Below are 26,384 nucleotides of genomic sequence, written 5' to 3' on the forward strand. Positions count from 1 at the left end.
TGTCTTTCTCCAGCTGTGCCTCTCAAAGCTGGTACTTGTAGACACTGGCCCAGTCGATGCAGAGTGTGTGCCCTGCACACAGCTGAAGGTGCTTTGTAGGGCTGATGCCCTCCCTGCCTGTGTGACTCCACAAGGACTGGAATGAGGTGTTTGGTGTTGAGGTGTGTGTTGCTGCAGCCCAGCTCAACCTGACTCTGTGGAGCCACGGCTTAGGGCTATCTTGGCAAATAAACTCTTGTAAAAAACAGGGAGAGCTCCGGCTGTTGCATTATCAGTGTATTCCCAATGGAATTTTTTTTGCCATACAGCTGCAGAAGTGCTTTTGGGCAGCTTCATTTCACAGAGGTTCTTGAGACCCCAATAACATTCCACCCATCCTCAGCACTCCTAGCAGGGCGCTTAACTGTGGCAAATTGTGAATTCATTTGCACTGATGCACTGATGTGGTCATGAAGCTCTCTACTAGACCCTTATTTATTCTCTTTTCATTGTATAACATATTCTTTGCTTCTTGGATCTGATTCTGTTCTTTTGGATGTTAAAGTTTTCTTCAAACACTCTTATGTAGGTTGATCTTACTCTTGTTTGGGGAAGGATTTTCTCCAGCATGATGTCAGGTCTGCAATAGTATCTTGATGTGTTCTGCTCCTGAACTAGCTAAAGAGAAATTGTTCAGTATTTTTCAGATCCTGAAAGATGTTTTGGTTCATATCTAGTATTGCATAATCTAACATACAGCTAATGAATACATGTAATGCAGTGGGAGATGCAACAGCAAACTTGCAGTAATATAAAATGAAGTGTTATAATAGGATTGCAATGTAATAGTTACTGTAGGACATCATATTAGACAAGCATAATACTTCTCTGACCTTCAAACTTATTTATGTTACTCTTGAATCTATGCTTGTTAGCAAAAGCATTGTGCTTCCAAGTATGGGTCCATTATTAGGATTAAAACAGGGGTTCCTTTTCCTTTGAAGGACAGGAAATAAAGAAAATTATTGTAATATAAGTTACGGAACTGTTACTTTTGTCTGTGACTCCCAAACCAGCATCAAGATAAGTGAGAAAATACTCTTTATATATTATAGCTATATTTGTTATTTCCTAGATAAAGTTTTTTCACTGTGGCTAAAAGCCTTTTTTTTTGTAAAAGTGCATATTACCTTCCATGTCTGTAGCTTTTGAGTTGTGGGCTGTTATCAATGATGTAACTTTTTGCTGTAATAGAACACGATTAACACAATCACTTGGTTGTTAATTGCAGGCTGGCAAAAGAAAAAATTATGTATGAAAAAGAAGCAAAACAGCAAGAAGAAAAGATTGAAAAAATGAAAGCTGAAGCATGTGATGATTATGGAATTAAGAAGCAGGTAAACTATCCTAGAACTTGTTTTATAAAATCCATATTTACTTTCATTTAATCATAGTCCTCTTTAGATAGAGGAATTTCCTGTACTTTCTCTAGACTCATGTTATATAAGTATTAGACTAAAATCCTGTCATGAAAAGCAGCCATAAAAATTTCTTTAATGTGTTAAATTATGAGGGTTATAGTTTATGCATGTGTATTAGTTGGCACTTTGTGTCAGGATGGTTGTTAATCACTAACTGTGTGTAAGGCCATCACAAACTCTTTCTCAGAAATAAAAAGGACCTGTGGTAAATATATGGTCTGGGTGGATGTGCTGCTAACTGCAAATGTTACAGCAAAGTGAGAATGCCTGATAATTAATATGAAGGGGAAACATTTCAGCTCTGGAGTACACCACTGTCCTTTTGGTAAAATCACAGACCTCACATAAAAGAGAGCAGTGGGCATGCAGCTGTGGAGCTGCTGGAGTTTGTGGTGAAGTGATAGATTAGGAGGGGGCACACTCTGCTTTGGTCTGCTCAAGAATATGGTTTAGTGTCACTGTTACAGTATGATTACATTTTTTCTTGGAAGGTTTCCCACAAGGATAGTGGGACAAGGATATCAGACAGTTGGTACATACTCTTTTGGAAGAAGTGTCACATTTCCTGCTGTCACAAGAAGAAGGCTTAGGTTTGGGAGAATGGTGTTTATTCTCTACAGAAGTGAAATGTCTGTGTTTCATTGTGGTCTTCATATTCTTTCAACTCACTATGTTACCTTTTGATTATGTTTTTTCTCCAAGTATTTCCCAGATGCTTTCTCTCAAATTTCACAGAAATCAAAACTGTAAACTAAAATTATTTTCACTTAATGGTCATAAACATAACCTTCTGGCATCCTGTCTTTACTTTTAAACAATGGAAGAATAGGTTAAACAAAATTCAAATACAAAATTAACAAAACATAGGAGAAAGCCCTTTTAGAAAAAGCTGAACCAACTTTTTTAGTAAAGTCATATTTCAGTTCATATGTGTATGTCCTGTTATGCTTTCATTATGCCATGGGAATGAAATACAAATAAAGAATTTGTATACAAATAAAGATTTGTATTTATAGAGCAGAGCTGTCTTCTTCACCAGACTGACTTGAAGATCTACAAAACAGTAGCCTTTCTAAAGAATTGGTGCTAACAAGAACTAATTAATTCAATTCCTGTTTTTAGTGTTGCCCATTTATCAGATTATTTGACAGCATTGTGGTATTTCCACAGTGACATGCAAGATATAATGAAAGTCAAAAACAGAGGTGGCTGTGAACTTCTGCTGAAATTATTAACTACTACTGTAAGGTGTTTTTGGAGAGCAATGACAGGAGCCTTCACAGAAAACAGATTCATTCAGATTCATTCAGAAATTGTCTGATCCACTTTGAAAGCAATCAGTTCCTCCAATGACATCTTCATTTCTTGTTTATTTAGTGCACTTTGCATTCTGGAAGTTGTTAATACTTTAGGTTATTAAAAATTTCGAGACTTATTAGTTTAGCCAAGGTATTGGCTAAATCACATATATGTGTGTGTGTGTGTCTGTATTTATGTATTTATACATATGCACAAATCAATCCAGAGTTAAAGGAGGGATTCTTAAAAATCTTTAAAACAATACTTTCTCTTGATGTAGTAGTGTTTTCATTTAGCTTTCTAGTTACAACTTGGAACATTCAGTTTTACATACAAAAGTGACTGTGGAAGATGTCACTTTAAAGTGAATAACAACATTCCTACAGCATATGTAGTCTTCCAGCATGTCTGGTCTGTAATGAAGGATCAGTCCCTTCATAGAACAATAGGGTTTAACTCAGTATTTTTCTCCTAACTCCTTTTGCATGGGGGCAGTTCATGGTTCCAGTGGGCTCAAGTGTTCTCTAGCTGAAGCAGTGACCATCTGGGGTGGTTGGCAGCTGTTATGTGCTAGCCCTCACCTGAACTGTCCAGAAAGACTTGTGTGATGGGGAGCAGGTTCAGTGCCAGAAAAGATAAAGGACAGTTTTCTTACAATGCCAGTAGATGCTGACCAAAATTAGAATTTGAAGATTCTGTTGTAGTGTGCAAGAAGACTTTATAATGGTAATAAATATTAAAATACCTCAGATTTATCTCACCAGGTGCAAATTCTGCTTATAGTTTCTCTGGGTAGCAAGAAGTAGTGTAGTTCTGCCTCCCTGCGGATTTCATCTTAATGAAGCCTTAGTTTCTACAGTTACACAAATTCTCAATATATAAAGACTTGCCACTGAACTTCATAATACTACTTTGATAGAAAATTTTCACATAGTATCACTTGAGTGCAAACTAACGGTAGAAACCTGTAGCATTCTGTATTTCTGTGGTTGTTGATGTTCATATATAAATAAACATTCTTTCACAGCTCATGCCTTTAGCTTCACATTTGTTAGTGGGGGAGAAGCAAGGTATCTACTTCATGTTTCCTCTTTCTAGGATTGTATACTCTGGTGGTTTTGCTAATTGGCAACATTTTTACTGACAAATTTTTAATGGTAAATTTTCAGGTTTTTAAACATAATTCTACAGTTCCAAGTTACTTCTTGAGTAATGTCATTTCTAGATGAATTAAAAATTTAGTGGATTTAACACAGAATTTAATCTCTGAGTGTCAAAACATACATAAGAGTATATAAAGTACATCTTGGTAATGTGCAGGTTTTTTCAAGTATTTGTGAAAACTGCAATATTTCTCTTGCTTTGTTGAGTGAAAGAGTGCCTTCTGAAACAGCTAAAAAGACATGTATTTGGAAACTATTTACTATTTTAGAAAATAAAGTGAAAGATGGTAATTTGCTGCTGATCTTATTACGGGAGGACTTCTTGTTGAAAGGAAGGCTGTAATGTTTTAGAACTTTTTAAATGTCTGCTTAGCCTCAAAGAAATATTCTGGTTAGTTTAGCTGGCTTTTTACATTCTTAGCTCTTTACAACCCCCATCTGATTGGTTCAAAGTTTCATTCTTCTCACAGATTGACTAAGATTAGATTAAATGTACAGTTTCACATCAGTCTAATTATTTGCAAAATTAGTCTTTTTGCCCCCTAAGAATAGATGATCTTTGTTTAATAATATGAATTCTAATTCTAGATGCTTGGTAGAGAGGCAGTGGAAATATGAGTGAAGACCTAGTGCTTTTCCTTACATACTCTGACAGTATCCTGAACAAGCACGGATTGTTTACTGAAAAGCCAGCAACTTGGAATTCTCTGGACCCAGTACAAGACTATTCCTAACACAGACCTGGTGTTAAAGATGCATTCAAACTTTATGAAAGAAACAAAATTATGAAAAAGCATTACTGTGATCCTCCTTTTCCCCTTCTGTTTTCCAAAGAGTGTTTTCCTTCTTATCTGGGCAGATATAATATAGGTATAATTAGATTTAATTTAGACTTTATGTCTTTTATGTCCTAAAGTGATCTGCTTTAGAAAAAGTAGGATTAGATCTTCACTGAGAGGAGCTACAAAGAAAACTCATTTGAAATACTAAAGTATTATGTCTAGAGGATTTTCTTCTTCTCCATCAGTTTTCATGCTAGAAGTGGTAGGTGGTTTGTTGTTGCCACATGGCCATTTCTTGAAGCACTCAAGCACTGTTGAAACAAAACAGTGTTCACCAGTTTTTATTGAAGCTTTCCTTCAAGGTCCTTCAGGAATCTTTTGATCAATGTATTTGACAACTTTCCTACAGCAAGTGTGCTGCTGTATCCTGGTTTTGTGGATAGTTAAAGCTTCTTCTGGGCCTGAAAGGAAGAAGCCATTAAACTGTGTTTCCTACAATTCGTGCGTGCATTTTTGGGTTTTTTTCTGTCCAGATTCACCTTAGTGCTGCATCTCCTTTGAGTTCCTGCCTTCCCTGTGCCCTGCTTCTTCCTACACTATCTATGCTGTACTATTCCCCCTATCCCTATACCATAATCCTGGCCGAGCACATTGATACCACCAGGGCCCAGTGCTCTAATACCACTCCTGTGTACAACTGAGATGAGGAGTGCTGCAGTGGTGTGGATTTAAGCTACAAATATGGATTAGCCAACGAGTAGCCTTAGCATGATTATTCACTGTGTGGTACTAACTTTATTTAGTGGGATTACTAAATTTTGGAACCTTCGGTGTTTGTGATACTTAGAGATTACTTTTCTTCTTTTACGTCCTTGTCCTTCCACAAGACATGGCTGTAATTAGCCAATGGATTCCAAGTGTTTTACAGACTTTTGAGGAAAAGTAGTTCATACCAGTATCACTTGTTTTCACAAAAAAATTATCTGCATGTCTTTTGTTTTAGCAAAAAATCATCTGCATGTCTTTTTGTTATCTCTGCCATCTTTGAGTAGATCCGTACTGTTAGGATTATCCTGTGCAACAGAAAATGGGCACGTGATTATGTGACAGGATTTAAAAGCTAGACTATAAATTCATTTTTGTGTATGTAATTGGCACATACATGATTCATTTACATTTGTCACGGTTTTTAGCCCACCTCTTCTGTTCAGAACACAACTCTTGTCATGTGAAACGATACTGCCATTATACCCTGTGAGCCACTAGTGTATTAGGGTGTCCTTCTAAGGACTTCATGGAGTTTGTTTGGGGTGTTTTTTTGTTTGGTTTGGTTTCTTTGTTGCTTTCAGGTTATTTGGGGATCGGCATAGCTCTATATCTCTTGGTTATATGTGGGTCGGGTGGGGAAGAAACCCAAAACAGCATACTCTGCTTCTGGTTTTTTTGAAGCTGATAAAACTGTTACCTCTCCCTCTCTCATTATTATTACTGCATTTTTTAAAGTTACTAAGTTGTTCTTATCTCAGCCCACAAAGTTTCCCTTTTCTTCCTGTTGTCTTCTCCCCACCAGGCTGGGGGCAGGAGCAAGTGAGCAGCTGCCTGGTGCTCAGTTGCTGGCTGGGGTTAAGCAATATTCCTTAGCTGGAGCTGGCATTGGCCTGGCCAGTGGAATTTGAGTGGCTGCAGTGCGTGTCACAGGGATGGGAATGGCTGTAGTGCCTGGCACTGCAGTTTGAGTGGCCACCGTGCTTGTCAACCTTACAGTTCTGGGCAGAATGTTGACAGAATTTAAAGAACAAACACTTAAAAATCCAGTCATAAAGCTTATATAATTATTTGAACTTTTGACGTTACTATGTATATTTGTAAAAGTAAATAGTCTTATCTGGAATTATCATCATTACTTAAAAAGAGAGTGGTTTTTGTAGAAGTTAAATCATAATGGTTCCACAAAATTCCTGTTCTAGTCTCCAGCTGTTTGCACCTACTGAATAAAGGATTTATCACCTTCTGAATTTTATTCATCATTGCATAACCACTGGCACCTATAAATAAAACTCGGCTAACCCTTTGGAAATCAGTCAAATGTTGTTTTGATTAGAATGACTTGCAAAGATTTGTTTATTTCTTACAGCAGGCAGAACTATAGCTTACAGATTCTAGATGTAAGTGCCTGCCCAGGTTGCTTATCTAGTGGCACTTATTGGATAATAAGTTACTAATTTCATATTATCTGCCAGCTTTACAATACACAAATATTTAGTACCGCTGTGGTGCAAGGAAGTAATTACTGGATATTCTCACTCCTGTAGGTATTCTACTACATAGAGCAAAAGGCATCATCTCATGCAATTTATGGCACACCTCATTCTGTGGATGTTATATTGACTGATGAACGTGTAAAATCAGAAACTAAAGTTTTTTCTCTCAAAACCAAATGGACTAAGTGACACTTAAAAACTTGGCGATAATATCTTGTTACATAAAGCCTTGCTGAATATATAAATGCATTCTTAGCTACAGTTTAACATCCCTTTTACAATGACCTTTTGGTACAGCAGCATTAAAACTAGCAGGACAATACAACATAGCAATGACAGAAAGAAAAAAGCCATTTAAAGGGAAGGCTTTCTATTGCAGGTTATCCTGAACAGAGATGTTTCATATCTAAATATCTACCAGATTTTCATTTCTAAATAGATTTAACTTACTGACAACTCTGCACATCTTTTCTTCTAAGTGTTTGGTGCTGAGATCCAGGAATGCTCCATGAAATAAATGTTCCCTTTCTTAAAACTGACGTTGTTTTCTTTAGGAGGTGGCAGGATTTTCAGATTCAGTGGGGTGCCAGTTTAGTAATTCTGTTCAAAGTGCATGGTGAGAATAATCTTTCTCCTAAAATGAAGCACAAGGATATGTAATAACTTTTTATGCATGATAAGCATCAAAAATATGAGCCTGCTGGTCTTTGCTTTTCATTTTTCTTTACCTTTGTCTTTCAGTCAGAGCCTCCTGCAGTCTGCACACAATGTGATCAATAACTCAATAACTTTTTTCATGCAGTAATTATCTCTATGGGGTATTATCTGAACATTCTTTTTCTTTATTACCCAAAAGATGCAGGAGATATTTATATAACCAGCTGATCCCCTTTTGGATGAAGCTGCTTCATGGCAGCAGGAGAAAGTTTGTTTTAAATAGACTTTATAACAAATGCTGAAAACCTTACTAAGCTGTACATTTTGCCTAAGGGAAAGATTATTCTAAATACTGTCTTTTACTTAATACTTGATATTCAGCTAAGCATAGAGTAAATGGAATGGAAATGTCCTGTAAATTAACAGAGTTTTAAGCAATTACACTAAGTGAATGTCTTTTAAAAAAAGAAGCCTATTCAGAAGATAGGTGCAACTGTTCTGAAATACCTAGATAATGAGTAGATTGCTGATTTTTCAGTAAAAACTTATCCTAAAAGATAATGTTTCTATCTGGAATATATCCTAACTTCGTTGGCTTCTGATTTTCACAGATCGAGATCTTACAAGAATCACGAATGATGATTCCAGACTGCCAGCGCAGACTAGAAGTTGCACATGCAGAGCTTACTCAACTACTAGTGAGTATTCCATTACTACTGACCAAAAAGTGCTGCAGTTCCTGTGTGCTAGGATAACTACGGAGCAAATAAAAACTGGATTAAAGAATTCATTTCTGTGGGTCCCAAGACCAGCATCCTATAAAATACCACATACAAGATACCTATAAGATAAGATATTTTGCTTTAGATTACTGTCTTTGCAGACTTGGTCTTCAGTCTGTGGAGACTGTGTGTGTTAGAAGCTGTCTTTAATGGAATGTATGCTCAACATACACTGTATACCAGACTGTGAGAATGGACTCAGAGCTCCTGTGCTAGTTCCGTCATCAGAAAAATCAGTTCACTCACTTTAGGTTTTATAGATAGCATAAATGTATATAATATGCTTGTAGGGAACTGAAATTGTCAAAATACTTTTGATTACTACTCTTATTATGCTATGGACAAGTCAGAGGAGTCCTTGCTGAGTATTGCATAGTGTTTTATTAGTGAAGAGAGCAGTACTGCCTTGTTTTTTAAGATGCAAATACAGGAATAAAAACTTTGTTGTACAAATAGATTCACTGAACCTATGCTACGTTTGCAGAGGATAATACTTACTTTAAAAGTTGCCTTCTCATCAAGAATTCAGCTACACATATTGGTGTACAATAGATGATATTGTGGGGCTAAAAAGATGTATCTTAAATTGTGAGATATAGTGATGACTGAAATGCAAATACTTTTTTAATGGAAAAGTCAAGGTGTCCTAATCTCAGGTAGTTTGCCTCTGCTGTTTGCCAAAATAAATGCTCAGTACCTGTCAGGATTTAGGGTCTTTCTGTCATTCAACTAGTTACTGAGCAGTTAGGCAGTCTAAATTCCAGTGGCATGCAGAAATGGTGCTATTGATTCATAGTATGTAAACTTAAAACAAAGAATGGGGGCATTTACTATTACTATTGTTGTTAAGAATTTGGAAATCCCTTCACATGTTGCTTTCTGTGCTTAGCTCACCTTCAATGCATTTATTAAAATTTACTGTATCCTAGTATGTTTTTCAATTGTCAGTCTACCTAAACATTTTTATAAGAGTACTCTTGCTCAGGTTTGTTCTTACTGGTCCCTTCATTTAAAATATTTAACACCATCAAATAAAGGTATTCATAGGTCAAATCCACTTGCAGATGACAGCCATTATCTGGGATCTTAAGCAGGACACAGAATTTACCTGTGCATTGAGTAACACAGAACGTGAGTTTTCAAAAATTATATATTCCTCATTTCATAGAATGGTTTGGGTTGGAATGAACTTCCAAAGATCATCTGTTCCAAATCTCTTGCAATGACCAGGAACATCTTCAGCTACATCAGGTTGCTTAGAGCCCCATCCAGCCTGACTCTGAGTATTTACATGGATGTGGCACCTACCACCTCTCTGGGTAACCTGTCCCAGTTCTTCACTACCCTCACTGTAAAAAACTTACATATATCTAGTTTGAATCTGTTCTCTTTTAGTTTAAGACCATCATTGCTTGTCCTGTCACAACAAGCCCTACTAAAAAGTCTGTCCCCATCTTTCTTGTAGGCCCCCATAAAGTACTAAAGGCTGCTCTGAGGGCTGCCCAGAGCCTTCTCTTCCCCAGGCTGAGCAAACTCAACTTTCAGCCTGTCCAAAGTGGGAGGTGTTCTGTCCCTGTGACCATCTCTGTGTCCTCCTCTGGACTCACTGCAGCAGGTCCCTGTCCTTCTGTGCTGGACCCCAGAGCTGGTGCAGCCCTGCAGGTGGGCTCTGAGCAGAGCAGAGGGGCAGAATCCCCTCCCTGCCCTGCTGCCCACGGGGCTGTGGCTGCAGCCCAGGACACGTTTGGCTCTCTGGGCTGGCAGTGCCCATGGCTGGGGCATGTGCAGCCTCTCAGCCAGCAGCACCCCCAGGTCCTTCTGGGCAGGGCTGCTGTGATCTGTGCATGCCCAGCCTGGGCTGATACCAGGGCTGATACCAGGGCTGATACCAGGGCTGATCCCAGGTGCAGCACCCTGCACTTGGCCTTGTTGAACCTCATGAGATTCACATGGGCCCACTTCTCAAGCTTGTCCATGTCCCTCTGGATGGCCTGCCATCCCTCAGGTGTGTCAGCTGCACCACTCAGCTGAGAGTTATCTGCACATTTACAGATCTTACTTTCTGTGTCATTAAGGAAGATAGTAAATAATACTGGTCACTGTATAGACCCCCTAAGGATACCACTGGTCACTGATCTCCATCCAGACATTGAGTCATTGACCAGTTCTCTGGCTGTGACCATCCAGCCAATTCCTTATCCAGTGAAGAATCCATCCATCAAATCCACCTCTTAGAGAGAAGGATGTTGTGGGGAATGATACAGTCCACAATGACAATTCCCTTTTTGCAGTCTTTAAGGACCTCGCCTGACTGCCATGACTTTTAAAATGTCATGGGAGTGGGTCAACTGCATCAGGCAATTCCCTCGGGACTCTGGGAAGCATCTTGTCAGGCCCCATAGATTTCAGTACATTCAGGTTCCTCAGGCCTCAGGTTATCGTGAACCTGATCCTTACCTGCAGTGGGAGGGACTTTGCTCTCCCCTGTTTTGTATTCCATTCACTTGAGAGGTATAGGAGGAAGCTGCCAGTAAGACAGAAACATTGTTGAGTACCTCAGCTTTCTCCTTACTTGTTAGCAGATTTACCTTCTTAAATTTAACCCCCCAACAGTTATTTTCAGAGTACTCAAAAATGTTGTTTTTTATTACAGGAAAATGAAAAAGAATTGGAAGAAGCTGAAGAGTACAAAGAAGCACGTTCCATACTGGAATCAGTGAAGCTGGAAGCCTAGCTGTTTCCCAGTTCTCTCTTTATATGCATTAGCACGGGGTCCATTCCACAGTTTCATTTGACTATGGCTCTACTACTATTGTTGACTTACTAAAGTTCCCTTTATGCAAATTAAGCTTTCTCTAACTACAAGGTGCATCAAATAAAGAATGTTCTGAAATATTTGTGTGTTCCATATTCAGGCAAAATAGATATATTTCCAGTTCACCTCAATTTAAAAGAAGAAAAATAAAGTCCATTTAAAGTAAGTGTAATAGTTAAGATAGAGAACTTAAATCTGAACTATTCAGACTAAGAAACAAAGTTTGGCTATGTGAGGGACCAGTAAATACTTTATAATGAAATAGCATTATAGAATGGTTTGGGTTAGCAAGGTTCCATGTAGTTCCAACCCCTTGATACAGGCTTCAGAAGCACATTATACTTGAAATAATTTCAAGCCATTACAGCATAAAAATCTGTACTGAAAGAGAAGGTAGACCAAATAATTCTCCCCAGTCATCTACCTTTTTATTTTTGAGTCCAAGACAAAAGCTGACTCCAGATCTTTCTCAATGTGCACGGCACTGAGTCCTAGAGCCCAGTTCATACAACTTCCATGAACCAAAATTCTGCTTTTCAGGAAACAGAATTTGGCAGGTGACTAGTATATTGTGAGTTGCATCTGCTAGTAAGAGTTCTGGACTGAATGCTTTTCTTGAAAGCACCTTGACCTAAGTGATTTTTTGAACAAAGTTCAAACCCCAGGACATGAAAGGGAGCTAATGGGTAAGGGAACAACACTTAGTTTGCCTGGAAGACCATTAAAACATTATGTACAAAAGCTGTGTTTTTTTCAGAGTAGCTTCTCTAAAGCAAGTAGTAAGTTCTGTTGATAAACAAGAAAGCTTTTTACATTAGTTTTTTCTAGTTTGAAAGTGTTCTGGCATGTTTCTTAAGGGCAACACAAAGCACAGTGTACCTTTTGTGTGGTGCTAAATTGAATACTCAATAAAATTCTTTGTTAATTTGCTTGAGTTTGAGTAAACTGCTGTTTCAGTACTTACTTACGTACCTTAAGCACATTTAGAGTAATGTCTGCTTCTTCATCACTGCTAAGCACTGCACTGACAGATCAACACCAGAAGATTGCTGGATTGAATCAGTCAGAATGATCTGCATTAGAAGTGACCCCAGAGGGCTAAGAGGTGAAACCTGTTTTGACAGTACAGGTAAGAGAACATGCACATCTTCTTACCAACATTGTGTTCTAGGCATGGAACTGCCCAGCATACACTGCCTGGGTCACAGCACACATGAACTGCTGTTGAGGAAAACATCTGTCTCTGGATTCTCATTTCACCCAGTTTCTTCCATGGACCTTCACTGGGAAAGGTGGCTGGTGTGCACAGATCGTGTGTCTCAGCTGACAGACTGCAGCACGCTTGCAGACATTGAGTGCAGTGTGGTGAACAAATGCTGAGCTGAAAAGGAAGCGTAGGGAGATGCCAAGTCTGCTGGGTAAAGCAGGGTTTAAAGTAAAAATTGTTCCTCTTCAGAGGAAAGAATACACACCTGTGGAAAACAAGCCCATGGAAAGATGATGTACAGTTACACAAGAAATGCGTGTGAAAGCTAAACAGGTGTGACCTATAGTGGCTGAAGGCAAGTAGGACTGTGATATGGCTTAAGCTGGCATTCAGGCTGAAAGTCATATGGCCTTTAACTACCACATAAGCTCCAGGAAAAGTTTCTTGCAGTAGTTTCTAGGGTGAGTGGGTTATGTTTGCCTAATGGCTCTGTCCAAGACATTTGGTAGCTCCCTACTACTCCCTGCTATGATGAACCAAGACGATACTCTGCCCTACCTCTAAGTTCCCTAAAAATGAGCATGTTCCATAGGTCAGGAAGTAGCCAGCCTCCCTGATGAAAACCAATGTATGTTCACACCTGAAAATACTCTGTCTCCAGATGCATCTGGAACTGTCATCTGTCTCTCACTTCTGAAGGGACCAGCATGTTCTCAGACTGCCAGCATCCTTTAGAACGAAAGAGCTAACTGCACAAATATTTGAGATTAAATAATAATTTAATCCACAAAAAGCTTTAACCACACAGAGCTGTTCTGTTTCTTCAAGTCCTTGCTTTAACTCAAGAGGCTCAGCTCAAGGAAGATGCTCAATAAGAGCCATACTTCCTCCTAATAGACTGGGGTCTCAGGATTGCCACGAGAGTATGACAGGGGGCTGCACAGCTTCTTAAGACTGGGCAATCACCAAGAATTTACTATGAAAATTGGATAGGCTGATCACCCCAGAAGGTACAGTTCTCTTCACCAGACCTGTATGATGAAAGAAGTAGAAGTGTGTGCATTTAATATGTGGGTGATACAAGGGTGTTCAGTATCTTCAAGGGCAGTATCAGAAATCAAAAGGTTTCTGACAAACTGGAAAAAAAATTAAATACCTCTTTTAGTAAGGGCATATTTAAATAAGAAAACGAATTTACACATGACAGCAACGATTTTCTGCTGCACCAACGTAGGAAAAAGTAAACACTGACACCATTTCTGAGTGATAGAAGAATTTTAGTGAATTACATGCAAAACATTAGCTTAGCTCATAAGACATGGGCAACAAGCCTTATAGTCCCCTTCTTATTAGAAAGGCTTTATCTAGAAGCATTATTGCAGCTAGAAGCTGCAACTAAAAGGCATGAACAAATAAGGATTCAGAGGAAAACAGTGAAAACTACTAAAAAGACTCAAAAATGGTCTCTGCAAAAGAAGGAACAAATCCAGACATTTTAGCCTGGAAAATACTGAGGGTAGCAGTGATAGTAGTCTTCAAGCATATACAGAATTACAGAAGAAAATAATAAAATTTTCTTGGCAGACAGAGTAAGATGCAATGAGCTTGAGTTACAATGAGGGGAAAAAATACACTGGACAGGTTCCTTCCTCAGATAAAAACTGAGACAGATGAAGCTCTGGAACAGACTGCCCAAGGAGGCTGTTGGAGCTGCTTTCCTAGAGGTCTCCTCTTGACCAGGCAGCTCAGCCATTCATGACAGAGACCACTGATCCTGCCTCATATTTACACGGTAGGGAAACGCATCAGAAGGTGGATGAGCATTCATCCTTTCTCAACAGCACTTAACCCCTCACTCAGAAATACAAAACATTTGTGACACAGCTGAAATTAACAACTTTGTATACAGCACAGAGGAGATCCTCACAGTCCCCTCTAGGAAGACAATTCAGTGATACCTACCTGACTTTTCAGATACTGCACTGCACAGTACAACACAGGGGACTCAAAGAAGGTGAAAATGGTCTTCCTTAATGAAAGGACCAGGTGAATGATTTTTTTTCTGACTTTCCACTTCCTATTCACATTTCTGAACACTCATCAAACACACACAATGTCAGAAATACTTTAGGTTCCCACTTGTCATTTTATTTTATATATTAATTCATGCACAAATGAGCTCAGGGCAAAGATAGGCAGTTGAAAGTCTGAAGTGTAGCTGAAATCAGAATGATGAAACTTGCAAGGCAAGAAGAGAACTGTGGGGCCTGCTGGAAACCACTGCAAGGGAAGTAGCAAATTTAGTTCAGTCTCACTGTTCATACAGATTCAGAGCAGGACTACAAACTGAAGGAAGGGAGGAGAAAATGTGGCCTAACCATCTTAACAACCCTTCTCCCATCTGATCTCTCAGAGAACCCACTTCTAAGGACACTGAACAGAAAATACAAAGGAGAACCACTTCTGGGTTCTCTTCCATGTACAATCTTGGCTATGCTCTGAGGGCTTACAATAAATCCAAATTATGTGCTTAGGACTTCAAAGATGATGGCAAAAGGGATGCGTAACTGCCACCTTCCCCAGTTTTCTGAATATAAATTCAACCAGTGAAAAAATGAGCTCTTGAACTGTGCAGACTGCCTCCTAGCATGTCTCAGCAGCCAGCATTTCAGGGCAAACATCACCACTCTGGAACATTTACAGAAATAAGAAAAACTTCTACAACAGTTTTGTTTTCTCACTGTTCTGAAGTTACTGTAGATGTTACATTAGATGGAAGGAAACTCAGTAACCCACAGAAAGAGCCTCAGTTAATAAGGTTAACAGAGGCTGAATAGGTTGAAATTGGAAAAATAAGCACATTATTTATGTATCAATTACTACTTGCTCTCCATTTCAACAAAAGGAAATAAAATTTTCTCATCTTTCGTAACAATCCAGAGGCCTCCTTCTGCCCCTGCATAATTAGCAGTAAATTTCACCACAGCTCTCCATAAGCAATCAAAAAGGCTACCTAATTAAAAAAGTAATTAGTTTACACAGATAGATATGAGTGGGTAGATTAGTTGATGAAAATAAAATTAAATCCTCTGGATGCTTTTAGTGACTCAGCTTTCTGCTCTTTTACAGCTTCTACACATTTCTAAAGGAACAGGTTAAAAATGAGTAAAAAAATATTTCATTAGTAAACTAATAGAGTATCTTTCAAAACCAATTGATCAGATTTGGCTTGTCTTCTGTTTTTAATACAGAAAATAAACTTCATATTTTATCAAGTATAAAAATCAGTGTCTCCATAAAAAGACTAATGAGTTATGTTTCATTTTCTAGGTCACTTACACAATACCTAGGCACCAATCTGTACCAATGCTGAACCTGTAAAAGGAAGGTTTGAGCCCTAACACCCAGAACACTACAGCATTTTTAAGAAGCCAGAACAGCTCATGACACCAGACCTGACCAAGGGGTCTTTTCCCCAATCATCCTGCCATCAGCAAAAGTCAGAGAAAACAAAAAAAAGTTGAGTAGGACTGCAGTTTTCCTGAGGGTAAACATACACCCTTCACACTCCTGCCATTTTCCCAAATGAAGGAAACTCCGTTTCGCTTTGTGGTGGCAACAGGGAGCTGTACTCTCAATTCTTTAGGGGGATGTGGGGAACACAAAACCAGTGGGCAAAACTCAAGGGAAGACAAGTACAGCAAGTACAACAGTCCTTGATGAGAAGTAGGAAGCTTTACCAGAGAAACCAATGAGTTAAGAAGGTTCCTTCCTCAAAGGCTTTGTCACGGGCAGTGCCTACTGATGGACCTCACCTCCAGGAATGCATCAAATGTCATTTGTCACATTCAAACAAAATTGCAATAAGAACTCTAACTAGCACAAGGGAGGAAACTGCCTTTTTAACAGTGTGGGGAAAAAATGCAATGAACCAAACATTCTTTGTTAAGCAAATTAAACAGATGTAAATTTAGGTTTTATACCTTTTTGAATTAATAAGGTTATAAACAGTGATAAAAAAATTATACAGCTGATGTATACTGAACTTCTGAAACCATATGTTTTTTAATGTGCCGGAAATAAACTCTCATTTTGTTTGCCTTTGCTATTTTTTGTGCACTACCCACCTATTCAAGGAATATTGAGTCAACTGACAATTTCTAGCTACTATGGACTCATGAGAATCCACTCAGAAGACATCTGAAATTCCATATGTATCCTCCAACACAGCAGATGGAGCAAATGGGGAGGAAAAAAAAGCTTTTGGAGTGCTGAAAACAAAGCAATTTTCACACCAAAGTTACGAAACCTCAGATTCCTTGGTCAAACCAGTTTTAAATTGCCCTGCCTTCTGAAACCCAAAGCTGTTCAAAACCACATACACTGCACTAAAAACAGAACCATGGCAAGATCAGAAAGGATAACATGCTTTGCAATCCAGGATGAAAACCTTACAAAGATGTTACAAAACATTCAACCTTTCAGCTTCTTTTTGAGCTACAACTAGGTAAGAGAATTTAACTAATGCTTACATGGAAACTGGCCTCCCTTGAGCTCTTATTTCCACTAGGAATCTCAATAAGCAATGCAAGAAGCCTACTACTGTTTTCAAACACGGGATGCAAAAAGGAACACACTCATCCTGACTGTATCAGACCACTTTAAACCTGCCTCTCTAATTTTCTCCCTGCAGAGCAAAAAGCAGGCACACTCTGAGGCCAGCACTGCAGAGCAGTGACAGCTGGGAGCCATCGAAACCAAGGAAGGCCATTTGCAAGGAGGTTTTCTCCCCCAGCATGTCACCATCCCTTACAACAGACTCTCTCCTGCGCCCCCTCACTGCTTCATTGGCTGTAAATGATGTGGCTTAAGAAGGAAACAGAACTTTTTTTAACATTCAGAGAGATCAGCATTACACAGGAAGACTTGATTGGCTGATCAGCAGCAGCAACCAAGCCCCACACAGGGTTCTGCTCTTCCCAGTCTGGCACCCCAAAGACTCTCTTTCTAGTTCTTCATCCTCAAAGAGTGGAAATGACTAACAACACCCTTGCCTCCAATGCTAAAAAAGAAAACCCAACACTTCCACTTGAAAACCACTCTCAAATTGCCCATCTGAGCATGAAAAGAGCAGTAGGAGAGTTAGCAGAGTCACTGAAAAAGGCCACTTTCAGCCTGGTCTTACAAGATGGCACTACTGCCGTCACGTTCTGCATTTTCTGTGTCTATCATGTCAAACTCTTTCATGCCATGACTCTCAGGTACACATTCACAGAAGTTTACCCATCCAAGCAATAACTATTATTCCAGGCTGAAAGTAATTCATGTAGAGCAGACTTCATTACTGTCAGGTGAGGATACACCTCGTCAGACACTTTCCATGCCTGTGGTGTGTTATTGCTCCACTGTGCTGACTGGAAGCCTCTGCTACTCAAGGACCATCCCACCCAAGCTTGTCACGAATGAGGTACCTGCAGCCAGCTGCTATCACAAGACCATGGGCACAAGAGCCTTCTCTCAGTCAGGGCCAGGCAGAGGAGGTTTCAAAGCTCTAATAATTTCATGTCTGGTCACTGTTCTACAGGTAAATAAAATACTTTTTCTGTACCATACTGCAGTTCCCTAAAAACACTGTTTCTCCCAACACACAAAGCACCTTCTGCCCATTACACAATTACCTGGTTCTCAACTGGAGCATAAAGGAGAACAGGTTTTCCATCCTGTAGCTTCCCCAGCAATCAAAGATACAAAAATTCTGAGTGCTGGCTATCAGCTTACCTTGTGGCACTCTGCTTACAGTGAACACCTACTGTAGATAGCCTGTGTTTTCAGTTGAGAAAGGACAGGTAGCTTTAAATGTGAGGAAAACCACAAGATTAGGGTGAGGTTTGTACAAGTCCTTGCTACAGTTGAAGCATTAGAAAACTGTGCCACATTCATGACAACTTCAGGAGACAGAGATGCTTCTTTGTGCAGAATGTAATTTCAAACACTGTAAGCCATGACTGAACTATCAACCACTGGCCAGGAGGAGAGAGACCTGCAGGCAAAAGTGTGTGTCAGTGCAGAAAAGAGAACATGGACTAAACAAGCAATAGTGGAAAACGATAGAAACGTTCTGAAAGTGAAACCCAAAAACTCAGAAAGTGTTAGTTGAGAAAACATTGATCATTTTGAGAAAACATTTATCTTTTTCCAACCAGTAAGACAGTCTCCTGATAATGCCAATCTTTTTTTTTCTCTAAACATTATCTGCAATTTCTCACAACAGAACCAAGCATTCAAAACTGAAAAAATGTTTACTCCTAGGAGAAAAAAGCCAAGCAAACGACAACCTAAAGAAAGAGCTGTCCCTTAAAAATAACATGGTTATGGTCATTAACGTAAGTACTGCCAACAGAATAGCCTGTACAAGAGTCTGACTGGTGCTGGCACAACTTCATTGTTGCACAAAGTACCAAAATGAGAGACAAATATCACTGTTTGGGATGTGTGTATGTATACCTATCTATTTATATATATGTATGTTGTAAACACCTTAAGACTGCAAGCACTGCTACAGTGAAAACATAGAGGTAAGTAAAAAAAAACCCCAAAACACCAAAACTAGCCACCTCCCCCCAAAAAAATAATTTCTGCATGGCAGAAGAGTAGGACAGCGCAGGGGCCGTCAGTGCTCCTGCAGCTCTCCTCTCCAAGGCCAAGCACAGCCTCCCGCATTCTTTGCTAATGCCACGCAGACTTTGTTCCTCATCAAAAAACCTGACCTTTACATCTATTGCAGGCATCAGGCTGGAGAGTGATATGTTTTCAGTGATAATGAGAACAAAATGTAGATCCCATCTCTTCTTTAAGTTACTGAGCGCATAAGCAGAGAATGACAAACACTCTGGCCTTCATTTTAGTATTTCATATGCGAGCCGTTTTTTCTTTAGACTAGACGACAAAACACCAAGACGTGCCCCATTTTACACTATTTAAAATCGAACACGAAGCTGCGGCGGGGGGGAGGGGAAAGAGACAAAACAACGACACAACCATCGCGTAGTTTCGGCGGGCAGCACCCGTGTGCCCGGTTGTCGCCGGGCTCGGCCCCTCACGGCGCCCGTTCCCCTCACGGCGCCCCTTCCCCTCACGGCGCCGGCCCCTCGCTGCCCGCGCCGCGCATGCGCGGCAGGCGGCCGCCCGCGCCACCATCTTGGCGGCTTCGCGCCTGCGGCGCTCGGCGCTGGGCGAGCCGGGATCCATTTCCCTAATTGGCCGTATCGGGAATAATTCACGTTCTCCGGCTCCGCCGTTCGGCCCTGCGCTGCCGCTCGGGGCGCGGGCCGGTGGGTCGGCTCGGGGCCTGGCAGTTCCCGCCCTGTGCTCCCCGCCCGGCCGCAGCTCCGCGGAGGAGCGGCGGTGGCGGGGCCGGCGGGGGCAGCGGGCGGGCCCGCGGCGGTGCCGGCCGCCGGCGGGGCTGCCGCTCCTCCCGCTAAAATGGCCGCGCTGCCGGCTCCTCAGATGAGCCGGACCCGAAGCGTGATCTCCGGGCGCTGCCGGCGGGCGGGCAGAGGCAGTGCCCGTCCTCCGGTGTCCGCGGGGAGCCCCAGACCGCGCTGTGTCCGGGCTGGGGCCGGCTGGGACACAGAGGCAGAGCGGGGAACAGCGGCCGGGGGTCTCTGGGCCCGGCCGGCTGCGGGAACCCCAGCTCAAACCCAGCGCTGGGTTGTTCTCAGCAGTTTAGATATTTTGTGTAACTCCCAATATTCACCCAAGCCTCATTACCACCTCCTAATGAGACCCCTTTACTCCGTGACGTGCAACCGCTCCATCTCATTAAGGAAATCGCTCTTCAATGCTGATTATTTTATTTGCAGCCATAATTATATTTCTTTCGGCTAAATCACGGTTTAATCGAGCCCACATGGAGGGCAGCAGCACTAATTACAGCGGGAGATGCGGTGGCGGCGGCGGCTCGCCCGCCCGGCCGGCGGAGGAGGCGCGGGCGCGGCTCTCCCCTGGCGCGGCCCGGCCGGGGGCAGGGCGGAGGGCCGGGGGCGAGGAGGTGGTCTCAAACACAACAACTTATTACTTCTAATTCCCCGACTGTCACCAAATCACCTGCACGAAACAAGAATCTAATTTGTTAAGCTGGCATTTCTGCAGATGGAAGATCGATTTTCTCTTTAGATTTCTCTAATTGAGTGAATATAGACGCCCCGAATTAGCCGCGCTCGGGCAAGAGGGGAAAGGAAAAGGGAGAGGGAGGGAAAGAAAAAAGTCAACAAAAATCATCCTTGTAAAATAAGCCATATTACCTCTAGGATTGCCCCCCAAATAATAAAGGAAGGTGGATCGAAAGGTCCCAGATTGAGTGACAGTCATATTTCTGGAACTAACTGGTTTTTAAAAGAAAAGGTTAGGACGGCTGGAGAATGCTAAGTAACGGCGCGGGAGAGAGATGGCTGAGCTCTGAAATTGCTTACAGAATTACATTTGTTTTTCTTGTGATTTTATTAAAAGTCACTCCTCATCTCCAGAATGCGTGAAAATATCTACTTTCCACTCAGATACACCACATTAACTTGTTGGAGGCGAATTTGTTTGTTTGTCTATTTTATTTATTTGCCAGATAAGATTGATGCAGTCTTATTAGCGCTATATCTAGTTAGAGGAAGAGATAAGGATGAGATGTTTTCTTTTTATTCCAATTACTAGACTTGTCACCTAACTGAATAACTGATATATGATTATTTATCTTGAGTAAATAGAAATCAGAAAAGCAGCCAACTTAACACATACAAACAAAATATGTATGTTCCTTATTACTATATACCACCTATGCAATTGAAGGGATTAAAACTGCGGCCTTAAAAGGGGAGAAAGTTAAATACTCCATCCACGTTAGCCTGTGGTGTATATTTTGTCATTGCTACACCTGGCGGATGGGGATTTTAAAAATACAGGTATGTGTTAAATAAATTCCTCAAGGTTCAGTAGTTGAAATCTCCCCTGAAGTGTGCTGTTTGCCTAAACAGAGATGTATTTGAAAAATTGTTTATACCAGCGTTCCCTTCGCCTTTTGGGGCAGCCCAAATAATTCCTGTCCGATTGCAAAAGCCACAGCCCAGTGCGTTACGCTTGGGCTCCGCATTTTTAAGTTTATGAACTTCATATTATGTCAAAAGCCTGTACATACATAATACATGCGTGCGTGCGAAGCTGGATGGAGAGGGGGAGGTGACTTTTGTGTGTAAAGAGTTTGCATCTGGTCGGCTGAGAGCGGGCAGGGGTGTCAGGCATTCCTTTATATTAAAATAGCTTTTTCCCCATAAAAGACTGGTTGTCATCGCTCTGATTGGAATTAATTGATGGAAGCCATCCTTTCAATCCAAAGTAACCGCTGCACTGTCGGGAGATCGCCCGCAGCCTGCCCGAGAGGAGAGAGCCGCAGGCGCTGCCTCGGGCTCCGCCGCGGCCCCATGCAGATATTTACATGAATAAGAAAATGGGGAAATTGCTGTTCTTAACCGTGTTTGAGGAGAGGTGTCAGGTGGCCCGAGCTCTCCCCCCCGACCTGAGGGAGGCTCTTTTCGGGACACCTGACGGCTTCGTTTCTGATCAGCTGCGAGCAGATCCTTGCCTCGGATGCCTTTAAACTTCATAAAGTTGCTTTCAAAGAAGTGTATTTATAGCGGCGACAAAATGCTGCATGCAGCATAATGTCGTAAAGCGGCGATGATCGTCACGTTTAGCTCTGACTAGAATGTATAAATTGGGATCTGTAGCTGCTGGCAGCCTCGTCCTTCGTTTCCAAAGAAGTCATATTTTCGAGAGGGTTGATTGAAATGAAAACACGTGTTTATGCTTTTCCATTTCTTAACTCCAAATTACCCCTAACGAAAGGATATAGTTTGATTTGTCATTTGTGTTTAGGGTATGTCGATGTGGAAAAGTAAGCAAATAACACTCAAAAGCATAGGTATAATTTACAATGGATTAAAATTGATTCTTTTCATCAGGCAAGAAAATAGGGAAATGTGAGGTCGTTAATTATTGAGGGAGGCGCTTCTCATTAAAGCGAACAATGTTACAATGCAGCACTGAACAGCGGGAATGTGAATAGTAATATCCGATATTTCAGCACTGTTGTCTGGAAATAAAAAGAAAAAATAATATTTAAAAAAAAAAAAAAAAAAAAAAAAAAAAAAAAAGAGAGAGAGAGAGAAAAAACAACCAAAAGTTGCTTTGGTAAACGCTGTGAGCGTTGCTACGTGTAAAACCCAATTACTGTGCTCTGCATACTGCAGCCAGCTGGATGGATGCTCAAGAAATACATAAATAAAATATCAAATTACAAATCTTATCAGCCATTTATGCCAAGCCACCCTGCTGACTTTAGCAGTTTAACCTTATTTTACTGTGTTTCTCGCTCCAAATATAATTATTCTGATAAAAGAAGGTTCTGTTTCTAAATCAGAGCAGAATTGGTTAAATACACTTGTTTATATTACGGCCTCATTCAATCAGGGCTTGAGTTTAGCGGGGAAAGGAGAGAGGGGGAGCTCTGGGGGTTGGAAAGTTCTCTGCCCTTTCTTACCAGGGTCACAGCGCTGGAGAATTAGGGTTATATTAGCCCCGAGCGCGGCCCGCCCCGCTCCCGCGGCCCTCGCTCGGGCGGATCGGGGCTCTCCGGGGAGGGCAGGGCCGGCCCCGGCCGGGACCCCGGGATCGGGCCCGCCGGGCTCCGCCGGGCAGGGCAGGGAAAGGAAGGGACGGGATGGAAAAGGAAAGAAAGGCAAAGGAAGGTGCGGGGGGAGATGATCTCCCGGTGCCTGGCCTCTTGGCAGGCGCTTCTGTACGAAATTCAATCTCTATTTTTTATGAGAAATAAACTGTCTAAATAAATTTTATTAGGGGCAACCAATATATTTTCTGGTACTGCCCTTTGTTCCAGTTCTACGTGTGTGTAACAATCTAAAACCTATTTATTGAGGAAAAATCACTGGATCCGTCATAGAAAATCCTTTTACTTTGCTCTGAAGTGATTTCTGAAGACACTCGTGTCACTCTGAAGATTTTTGGCCATTGTGCTAAAGCCTTTCCTTGTTAGGAACTTCAGTTCCTATGATCATGTGGGGAATACCGTAAATTGTAACAGGGAATGGAGATGACTGGCAGTTTTTTGGCTACGCTGGGAAAATGGAAAGATGACGGGGAATAAAATCCTTGTAAATACATCTCCGGCGCTGCCCAGGTGAATTCGGGCACTTGACAAAACAGGAGTGCGCGAAAGCGGAATGTGATTAGGGTATTTTACATGTGCCCCATTGTCATTTTCTTTCTGACAGGCGTTAAGTGTCAGACCAGTCCGCTCTTTTCTCTCCCACAGACTTCCTTCTCTGATTTCCCCCCTTCCCTTAAGACGATTGCGATCTGGAGTCTTGGAAGAAATGATTTAGTTTGTTTATACTGCTATAAAAATCAAGAGCAATAGAAAAGTCATAAAATGAAGCGCGCTATCAATCACACCGCAACATTGTTATTCAGCAGTTACTAACAGAGATTGATAATCCTTTGATTTCATCCCATTGTTATTACTCTGATGTGTCTGCACATTAACTATTACACATTTATTTATCGACCTGAAACACACAACAACACGGAATAGATGCACACGCACGCCTTGCCACCCTGCCCACGGCAGAAGCCGGCTGCGGGCTCCCCGAGCTCCCGCACGCTTGTGCCGACACACGCAGCTCAAACGGAGCCCCAGACGCCCCGGGCAGCCCCTGCCCGCTCGGTTCTCTCCGGCCCGGGCAGCGAAAGGCCGCGGCCGCCCCTCGCCGCGGGCCCGCGGCCCCAGCGCCTCCGCCGGCTGCGCCCCGCGGGTCCCGGCAGCGCGCTGGGGGCTCCTCCCGGCACTTCCCACCGCCGGGTCCTCCCCTCCTGCCCTACAGCTGCACGCAGAGAATGCTTTTCGAAGGAAAAAAAAAAGCACAGCAATTGTGCTGTCTCTGCAGTCACCCATCCAGCCGGGGAAAAAAAAAATATCCCGAAATTCCCACCCCACCTCCATCTCCTTTCTTTTTCTCTCTCTGTCTCCGGCTAAATTGTGGCCCGGCTCTGGGTGTCTCTGCCTGCTCAGAGCGGCCGCTCCCGAGCACCCAGGTTCTTCGCAACAGCCCGACGTCTCGAAAGCTGAATTGAATCAATGTAGTCTGAGCTGGGAGGAGGCAAAAAAAAAAAAGGCAGCAAAACTGCCCTAGAGATCGGTCGGCCGGTTCCTTTGTCTCCTTCAGTCTCTGCCGAAACCCCTGCACATCTCAGCTGCAAACAAAACCACTCTTGCATCTGTTCGCATGCAGTATTTACAATGTTTCGTGTAAGACAATTGGATGGCCGGGGAAAAAAAGCCATTGGCTCCGTATTATTTAACATAGACTTCACTGGGCTCGCTTTTTGGTGGAAGCTTTATTTGCACTAAATGAATAATCTTAATTGCATCACTTTTGAATTAAAAATCAATGTTAATCAAGTTGGAAGTAGTAAATATCAGTTTTCATTGTGCCCGGGTAGAGGGTATTTTTCTTGTTTTGCAAATAAAAATACAAGTCAAATAACTTTAAAAGGGCATTATGTTCTGCTACAAATACAATTGAAACGGATTGTTTAGGAGCGGATCAGAAATGGTACAGAATTTTGCACTTAATTTCCTCAGTTATCATTTACAATAAGAACCTCTTGGCTTGACAGCCAAGTCTAAACAGTAGTAAATTAGTACAAATTTATACTGATTTTACTCTAATAATCGTAATAAAAGCTTATAGATTTGGCACTAATTACATAAATGCCTAATGATCTTGAAAATTACTCTGGTTAGAAATATATTACTAATCTAAACTTTGTTGTTGGCTGGCTTTGAAAAATCAGAACATTAGAAATGGTTCGCTTCACTTCTGCAAAGCACTTTAAATTGTTCAAGTAGTTTAACATATTCAAGAGGAAAATAAAAAGCATTTAACTTTATTTACTGCTTTAAGTTGAGTTTGTAGGCTAGCGGAACTTGGAAACTTTACCCGAAAAAACAGGGCTTACGGGCGTTTAAATCCCGGGCGGGGAGGCAGAGCTCCCCGGGCGGCCGGGATGCGCTGTGCTGGGCTCGCTGCGCTCCTCGCTGCGCTCTGCCTCGGCACCGAGCGGGGCCGGCCCGAGCTGCGGGCACCCCCGGGGCCAGGCGAGCTTCTGCAGCACGGCCCGCTGCGGGAACTCGGGCAAGTTTTTCCCTCCTCGACGCCCAGCAGCCGTCGGGGCTCCTGCGGTCTGGGAGCCCGGCCGCAGCTTCCCCTGCCGCTCCCGTCCCCGGTTCAGCGGGGCCGGTGCTGCCGCCCCCGCGCCCCCCGCTCGCAGCCCTCGGGGGGCTCGGAGCTTGCGAGCCCCTCGGGAGGCTGATCGGGCCGGGGGAGAGGGTGCGCTCCGAGGAGGCACCAAAAACAATAAAAGCCGATAAATCAGGGGCGACCCGGCGCGGAACGAGTGTGGCAAATGTGCGTTTGGAAGAGAAGGAGAGCAGGAGAAGGCGGGCGGCCACGGCGAGCGGAGCGGGGTGAGGGAGCGCGGAGCGGGCCGGGCCGGGCCGGGGCGGCGGGAGGCCGGGGCGGCGGCAGCGGGCGGGCGGCGGGCGGGCGGAGCGGGGCGCTCCGGGCGCTGACATTTGCAGGCTGCCCTCCTGATTGGTCCCCGCGCCGAGCTGCTCACGGGTTCATTGAAGTGTTAAGCACCTCCCCGTCTCTCTAAAGGACATTATAATGCAAGAGACCCCCTTTTTAACCACACACCGAATTTTCTTTCATTTAGACGATCTATATATATATATATACATATATATATATATCATATCTTATATCTATTTTAAATAACTTAAGGCCGCTAAAATTTGGGGGGGAACAGCCTTCGCCCTGGAGCGGTGCGCG

At 42.2% G+C, this 26,384-nt stretch overlaps 1 protein-coding gene across 1 annotated transcript in view; it reads left to right on the forward strand.

Moving 5' to 3' along the window:
- TBCA (tubulin folding cofactor A) overlaps positions 1-12,153 on the forward strand; it is a 27,190-nt gene extending 15,037 nt beyond the window's left edge. Inside the window, exons 2-4 of the mRNA XM_063423241.1 lie at positions 1,271-1,376; positions 8,234-8,320; positions 11,058-12,153. Coding sequence (XP_063279311.1) covers positions 1,271-1,376; positions 8,234-8,320; positions 11,058-11,138 — 274 coding nt within the window. The 3' untranslated portion in view covers positions 11,139-12,153. The remainder of the gene's footprint in view (positions 1-1,270; positions 1,377-8,233; positions 8,321-11,057) is intronic.
- The last annotated feature ends 14,231 nt before the right edge of the window (positions 12,154-26,384 follow it).

This window comes from Prinia subflava, chromosome Z (assembly GCF_021018805.1).
Source record: "Prinia subflava isolate CZ2003 ecotype Zambia chromosome Z, Cam_Psub_1.2, whole genome shotgun sequence".
Taxonomy (NCBI): domain Eukaryota; kingdom Metazoa; phylum Chordata; class Aves; order Passeriformes; family Cisticolidae; genus Prinia; species Prinia subflava.